This window comes from Lutra lutra, chromosome 16, assembly GCF_902655055.1.
Source record: "Lutra lutra chromosome 16, mLutLut1.2, whole genome shotgun sequence".
NCBI classification, from domain to species: domain Eukaryota; kingdom Metazoa; phylum Chordata; class Mammalia; order Carnivora; family Mustelidae; genus Lutra; species Lutra lutra.
This window is the reverse complement of record NC_062293.1, coordinates 38,168,350-38,176,265: the sequence shown is the minus strand read 5'-3', so window position 1 is coordinate 38,176,265 and position 7,916 is coordinate 38,168,350. Positions and strand designations below refer to the sequence as shown.

Genomic DNA, 7,916 nt, shown 5'->3' with positions numbered 1-7,916 from the left:
TCTCCAATTCCCTGTTGAAGGTGTTCGAGGTCTCTTTCCTTCTGGTCTTCCTCAGGAGTGTTCTCCTCTGCTGCCGAGATTATACTGTCTATACAATTCTGTATTTCCGTGCCCCGCCCCCGCCAGGCAACAGCATCTTAAACCTCCCCAGCACAGTGCTCAAGGCCTGTCCACCTTTGGACCTTTGTTTACATGCTGCTGGTTGACAGCGGACAGTAGGTCGTCCTGGGTGTCCAGTAGAGGACAGAATGCTGCAGCTTAGCCTCAGCCCTTACTGCCTCCAGGCAAGATTGTTTCCTCTTCTCGCCTCAAGTCCCAAGGCAGATCTGCACATAATCTAGCTCTCCCCACACAGGCCTGTGCCACACAGCTGGGCTGGGTCAACCTCTGAGCCACACCAACTGTACAGCTGTATCCAGAAGCTTCCATCCCTGGGGTTACCTGAAGACTTAACTGAGCACATTGGCTCTCCTCAGATTCCTTTGTACCCACATCTCTAAGGCCCATCTCTACAAGGTCAGTGTCAATGTCTGGTCTCACTTGGTATTTCTTCCTTAGTGCTAAAGCTGGTCCTTTCGCTACATAGCTCCCATCCTCTTCTAGGCTGTTCCATGACAGCTCCCACATACTAGTTGTGAGATCTTGAACAAGTCAAAACACTGCTGAACTTAATTTCTTCATCTGTTGAACAGGAGTATCCACATGGCCACCTGGCCCAGGCACCTCCACAAGTAATGCAGTCTGTGAAGAGCCTGGGCTCAGCCTGTGGGCCCTCAGCTCTGTCGCAGTCTTGACCTCTGGTGTCCTCCCACCAGATCAGACAGGTATCTCCAGTGAAATTTTATTATAAAATTATAAAGCAGAGCTCTGTAACAAAAAATACACATCTGGGTTTGCTTTAACACCCACGTAAGTCTGAGAGAATCTTAATATAAGTCACTTGAAATACCACATTCACATCTGAAAGATTTCAACAAATTTATACAATATATATTGTGCACAGACTCCTGCACAGCTTCTGGGTACGAGCTTGGATCCAGCTATTCCAGGGTACTGAGAACCAGTCAGCTCTTCCAAGTCTTAAAACAAGTCTCAAAACGATCACAGCCAAAGCTATGGAATAATTGGAAGAATTAAGATGTTTCATGATAATTGAGACCAAGGATCCATGAGGGGCAAGGGAGAGCACTTGGAGATAAAAATCAAGTTTTCTACCTAGACTGGATAGTAACTGAAATGGGATCTTGGAATTCCCAGCCTTTATTTGGTGTAATAATGATGAACAACAAATCAGGGTGGTTTGACATCTTTTTTCCTGAATGGAAACCTTCACCGAGATCAAAAGACTTAAAGGCAAGTTCTTTCTCCAAAATGAGCAAATGATAGCAGTTCTAATTCTTACTGAGGTTACTAACCAACCTTCAGGATATTATTTTTAACTTCTGTCTAGGAGGGAATGTGGGAGGTAGGAGAGGTAAGGCCTCAGCAGTGAAAGCAGGTTTTAAGTAGGGAGAGAGCCAGCTTCTGCCCTGAAGTTATTGCTAGATCGTAACTAAGTTGCATATATATGTGTATATATACACACACACCTGTTACAATGGAATCGAGAAGCAGCTGAATCCTCTGCTAAGCTGGCAGGCATTGTAAACGGTAGTAGGTACTGTCCAGCAGAAGAGTGAAAGGTCCTCATCGCAGACCTCTCTCTTGATTCCCCCGATTCCTACAAAGGCTGTCCCAGAATCAGATCATCCAGGACTTGGGTGTAATGTCAAGGTAAGTGGCCTAGTGTGCAACCGACAACTGCTTTATGAAATAATTTCGTTCTTCTGAAGGGGAATAGTGGTTGGTGGGGGGAGGCCTAAGTATGTCTGTACCAATAAGCAGGTCCCCTTGGAGGTTTCCCACTGTTTTCCAAAGTCCTGACTGCTTCCAGTCTGTGAGAATTTGACTGCACAGCAGGGGGAAAGGGTAGCAAGTGGTCTGCTAAGGCCCTCTGGAGCTTAGGGGTTGTGTAGTTCACCCCCGGGGAACGGCAGCACACACAGCTCTTCTGATACCACATGTTCTTGGCCTTGCTGCTCCAGCAAACTTAAGCCCTTTGGCTCTTCCAGTGGTAGACCCACCCTAAGAGGGCTCGAGAATGCTTCTTCTAGACCTCCCCTCAAATCAGTAGGCTAAGGAAGGAAATGGAAGCGGGGAGTCCCCGCTAACCTAGGGAATCAAGACTTGCAGCTGTCTGCCCCAGGGTTGAATCCAGTCCCATTCAGTATCTTCCAATACCCCTTAGGTGTTCAGTTTCAGTCTCCAGGAACTTCATGAGAAGTGTGGCTAGAGAAGAGCAAGGCTCTTTGCCTTAGTCTCTATGCCTTAGTGAGACCATGTTTAAAACCTCCGTGGGAGAGGGACTTCATTCCCAGGGGAAAGTGGTTTGCAGTTCCTTTGTGTTGGAGAAGTCAAAATTAAGCAGTTTCCACCCAAAACTCCCTTTTCTCGTAAACTAAAATCAAGGGTGGCGCACAGGCCCTAAGAGCACCAGAGCTCGATGCCCGTGCCATCTCACATACACAGACTTAAACTTCCCTGCAGATGCTTTGCTACCTCCCAAGGTTCAGTCAGGAGACTCCTCGCTTCCAATCCCAGCACTTCAGGAAGCAACTCTAAATGACTTTGCAATTTTCCAATAGCATTTGTGTTTCATTTCTCACCAGAGAAAAAGTTTACTGGTCCAGATTTAGTCCTAAGGAGGATCACTATTGGTCTGGTAAGCTAACATCTTTTTGGTCTGAAGAAACAAATTTTAGGCAATGTAGCAAGAGACTAGCAAAGCTGGTTAAAGCACAGAAAGCCAGAGACCAGAAATAAACCCAAATGTGCTGGGGAGGAAGAGAACCATTTCTACCAGGACCTCTGACCGCTGGAACACAGGTGGCTCAGGGATGGCCTGGGTACAGGGGGGAGGGGGAAACTGTTAGGTTTACAGAGGAAGGGAGGAAAATCTGGTCCAAGTTCTGGAAAATCCTCTCTTCATCAATTACCATCATTACCCCAAGATCACTGGAACAGGGACTTGCCCACGCGATCTGTACCAGTTCCCACCGGCCTCGGGCTCCGCCAGCCAAGAGGTGCGCCGCCGAGGTGGGACAGGCATGCCCAGAGGTGACCGCATCTTTGCTTGCAGATTCTCTTGTTAGCCTGCCCCTCTGCAAGCTGGTCATTCTGGAGCCCAGACCCTTCCAGCTCTGTCCCTGTAAGGCACTGAAGAAGCCGGCGCCAGCCCTCAGGATCTGAAGACGTGCACGGCTCGGATCACATACTGCCGACAGATGGGACACTCATTCATGCGCTTGCCACACTTGGTGCAGGTGACCATGTGACCGCACTCCAGCAAGACACAGTCAATGGGCGAGTCCATGCAGATCCTGCACAGGTTCTCCTCCACGCTGGGCGGCACTGCTCCACCTGGCGGGGGGAGGGACGGCAGGGAGAGGAGACTGTAAGTGCAGGGGGCAGCAGGGGGACAGAGAGAAGGGGCATGCTGAGGGTGTGCTGAGGACACCCCAAATCCACACACTGCCCTCAGCTAGAACTCCAGGAACCAGCCCCACCTCTCCTGGCCAGGCTGCAGATGTGGATAATAAAGTACTTAGAAATCAAATACAACCCAGAAGAGGACAGCTAAATAAGGCAAAGTCCTCAAAGCTTCAAAGAGTTGCGGCTGTAATATGGTGAGTAAGTGGCACTTAGGGACTCATTATCCCCCGAGGCTGAACATGCTGAAAAGATAAAAACTAGTTCCAAAAAGTGTGATACGATCGAACTGTAGTGAATGGTTCTTGAAGGATCTCAAGGCTTCTCAGTCAACATATCCCCAACTGAATACAGCCAAGGATCCTGGGGGCTCCCTCCGTGTGCTGTCCCCCAGCCTTCCCCAGGGCTTCCTCTGAGGAGGCTGCCTAGCGGAAGAGCCCAGCTCCCCCCACACCAGCTTCTCAACATGGGATTAAAAGGTCTTAACTATTGAGCTCCCCCACGACTCTGCGAGCTCCTTAATTCAACCTATTTGCTTGATTTCTGCAACTATATACTTAGCATTTGTTAGATGCTCTGAGGTCAGATCTTCCTCTTTGAATCTGTAAAATGCCAATCATGTGGTACGTGTTCTCAAAATGTCTGATAAATGAACATCTCTCAAGGGAGTCCTAATAGCTCACATTTGTGGAAGTCTGTGCCAGGCAGGGTCCTAAGAGTTTTGCATATTTAACTCTTTTTGAATCCTTGTGAAAACTATGAAGTAGGTACCTTATAGATGAGGCCACTGAGGCCAAGGAGTTAAGTGGCTGGCCCACGGACACACAGCTACTAAGCAGAGCCAGGATTTGAATCCAGGCAGGCCTCCTAGGCAAGTGACCTGAGGACAGGGACTATCAAATTAGTATTAACTGCCCAGTGCACAAAATTCTCAATAACTTCCAGCTGGCTTATGTGAGCAAGGAGGTACAGAGCGTCTGGCCCACTAAAGTATGATACTTTAGTGCAAACACAGAAGAACCTTCATGTCCAAAAACCTAGCCATCCCTAGCATGTTTTAAATGGTAGCCTGAAGCCCCAGGTGGGGCTCCATGCTCAGTGCAGACTCAGCTTGAGATTCTCTCCCTCTCCCTCTGCCCCTCCCTCTGCCCTGTGTGTGCACGCATGTGCGCCTTTGCTCGCTTTCTCTGTCTCTCTCGTCTAAAAATAGTAAAATCTTTAAATGGTAGCCTGAACCACGGAGCCATAAGTAGGGAACTGGTTTTATACCAGTCACCGGTCCCACTCCACAGGGGAATTCTCTGTCCTCTGCTGCTTGGCATTTTCTCCTACTTCCTGGACTCTTCAGAAAGTCTGCACTTAGGGGAGGCTTCGGGATTTATCAGCTGGAAGACTCTGCCCCATTCTGAGCAAAAGGCCATTTTGCCAAATAACAAACTTGGGAGTCTTCTGGAAGTTTTAAAATGGTTTGCAGGTCCCCAACACTACTCTGAGGACATTCTTTCTCGGGGGAAGAGCTCACAACGATACAGCCTTGAAGCTTTCAAAAAGAAATGAGGCCAAAAAAAAAAAAAAAAACAAAAAAAAAAAAAAAAAAAAAACAAAAAAAAACAAAAAAAAACAAAAAGAAATGAGGCCTAGACCCAGCTGGATGCCTGCAGTGAGTCCTGGGGTCCCTGAAGCTCCTGTGGTGGTCTCGAGCACACAGGTGGGGGTGTAGCAGCTGAGGTGGTAGATGTGCCTTGTGCCCAGAGAGCACACAAGTGATCCCTTTCCTATTCAGTCCCCAGAGCAGCTCTAGCCACCGCCCAGCCCTGTACAAACAAGGCTCAGAGACCCTCTCCTCAGAGGACAATGGAGTGAAAACCATAGGGGAAGGAGTGCCATAGCAGCAGAGGTATGAAAAATGAACTGAAGGTCACACATACCACCACTCACTTTGTTAAATATTTTACAAATGCTTGCTCCTGAGCTCTGGCAACCCAAAGACCTGCAAATCAATCTGCCCCTGGGTCTGCTGCCACTCTTCACCCTTCCCAGCAAGGCGAGAATGAGAATTTTTAAAGATGCTGAGAAGTCCTGCTTCCCCATGCATTTCCCCCAGTTCTCTCTGTGGATGCCAGTATGCTCAGAATTCTTAGACTTCTAAGAGGAAGCAGGGTTGGCAGAAGGGAAAGACACAAGAGCTCAGAGCCTAAGCACGGTCCCAAGCAGAAGCAACTACGTACCGTTTTGGTCTTCAGCACCACACACTGAAAAGGAAAGAGAAAGAAGAGGTAAGGAAAGTCTCCAACCAGCCTAACTTTTGCAGTCGGACTGCTTCCCTGCTTGGGAACCAGGCTGGCCAAGAGCCCGGCCGGACGCCTGCCCTCCTCTCGCATGCTGAGTGCCCACGCACAGCCCGTGCTGATGTCTGGTCTGCTCTTAGAAAAAGGGACTCCACTGGTTCACATGAAAAACACAAGTGGGCAGTACCGTATGGGCACGGTACCCTTCTCTGTCACTTGAAGCCCACATTAAAGGCAAGGAGAAAGGAACTGTCTGTTCCAGTCAGCCAAGAAGTCGGGATGAAGTTCCCAGGTGGGGCCATGTCCTATTACCCCAGGACCTCACAACTCTGGAGATCCTGGGGACAACCCCAAAGGGAAAAGTGAGTCCGTGACTAGATGACTGGTCAGACATCGTCAACTCTGACGAACCAGTGGGATAGGAGAGCCTGAAATCGTACTTCAACCATTAAAGTTAAACACACTCCTCTTCTGTAGAACTTCTCTGCCTTTACTATCTACCATAGAGACCTAGTTTTTCCCCCCAAACTTATTTAACCACAAACCCAGACATCTTACTGGGCATCGCCGGAAAATGACACTGTGTCGAATGCTTTGGGAAACGACCATAGGGAAATGACCCAGGCTGAGGCAGCATATCTGTATTTCCCTCGTACCATGGGTTCACTTCCTCGTCTCCCAGCTGTTGAGAACAGCATTGCTGTAGTGCTAGCGGTTATGGCGGGGTGGCACGAGGTGGGAAAGGCTACGGATTCAGTCCAGGAACTCTTCAGTGCAAACCCAGGCTCTACAATAAAAGGGTAATTCTAGGGGCGCCGGGGTGGCTCAGTCAGTTAAGCGTCCACTCTTGGTTTCAGCTCAGGTCATGAGCCCCGTGTTGGGCTCCACATTCAGCAAGGAGTCTGCTCAAGATCCTTTCCCTCTGCCCCTCCCCCTACTCATGCTCATATTCTATCTCTCCCTCAAATCTTAAAAAAAAAAAAACAAAACTAATAATGCCTATTTCACAGGCAGTTCTGAGGACTGGATAAATGTTTACGGGGCTTAGCCCGGCCCCAGCACTCAACTTCAGATGGCAGCTATTAGCCGGTGCCAGGGTGGAAGGTGACTGCTTGCTCGGCCAAAAGGACAGAAACCTAGTCAGGGCGATGCTGCCGTGCCGCCTGGCAGCGCCTCACCCAGGTGCTGGAGCCCCTTCTGGTCCTTGTACAGCCGCGTCACCCTCTCCATCAGCTCCCACTTCTCGCAGCAGCCCTTGTAGTTGACGAAGTTGCGCGCCAGGATCTCTTTCAGCTGCCGCACGGTCAGACCTTCGATGTCCTCCAGGTCAGTCAGGTCAGACAGGGAGGCCCTCCGGCCCGGGACGAAGCTGTCCTCTGAGTCGACAGACTGCAATGGCAACGGTGGGATTGGTGGGCTCAGCTTCCCCCTCCCCAGCTCTCTCTCCGAGGACCCCAGAGCATTCCCCAGGCCGTGTCCGAGGGGACTGACGTCAAGAAGAGCAGGAGCGGAGGCAGGAAGAAACCCGGCGCGGCACTCTGCAGAGCCGAAGAGACCACAGTCTCTTCCTGAGCTGTGGGCCTGGGCTCGGGCACAGCCAGCCCCCAACCAACCGATCGGTGTGACGAGTAGAAGAGGCACCAGTGTGAGTCCCATGGCCCTAATTTTGACTCCTCCTCAGACTGATGCTAAACACTACGGAGCGAGTTGCTCACCTCCCTCAGCCTATCCGCACGTCCATACAGGAGACCTGGCAGTCCTGTTGCACTAGGTCCTGTAAGGACTGAACGTAGCAGCACAAGAAGCCAGCGAGCACGGTGCTGGCCTCCCCTCTCCTCCCTGGACAGACTTCTGCTTCCCTGTGGGAGATGCAGACTTCCCTGGTGAGCACTCCTTTGTACGCACCCTCGACCATGGCTTCGCCGCCCGCTGGCAGCGGCATCTGACTGCCCTACCACAGCTGAGGCCCAACTCCCACTCAGCCTTCCTCCTGATTCTCTGACCTCTTTCCCCTGACGATGGCTAGTGTGTGCTAGCAGCAGGACAAGATTTGCACAGCAGCACCAGGAGCTTGCCCTGTGGCAGCTTACAGCAAGTCAA

The 7,916-nt window shown here is 50.3% G+C and overlaps 1 protein-coding gene across 19 annotated transcripts in view; it reads right to left on the bottom strand.

Moving 5' to 3' along the window:
• Positions 1-825: 825 nt before the first annotated feature.
• The window catches only part of RFFL (ring finger and FYVE like domain containing E3 ubiquitin protein ligase), a 66,986-nt gene continuing 59,895 nt past the window's right edge, over positions 826-7,916 (bottom strand). For 14 of the 19 annotated variants that reach the window (XM_047706119.1, XM_047706118.1, XM_047706133.1 and 11 more), the window contains 4 exons: positions 6,995-7,205; positions 6,473-6,603; positions 5,757-5,780; positions 962-3,459 (listed from right to left, as the gene is read on the bottom strand). In XM_047706119.1, the coding sequence (XP_047562075.1) occupies positions 3,337-3,459; positions 5,757-5,780; positions 6,473-6,603; positions 6,995-7,205 (489 nt within the window). In that variant the 3' untranslated portion in view covers positions 962-3,336. Of the gene's footprint in view, positions 3,460-5,756; positions 5,781-6,472; positions 6,604-6,994; positions 7,206-7,916 lie in introns of all 19 variants that reach the window. The other 5 variants (XM_047706127.1, XM_047706131.1, XM_047706128.1 and 2 more) reach the window with 2 other exon arrangements.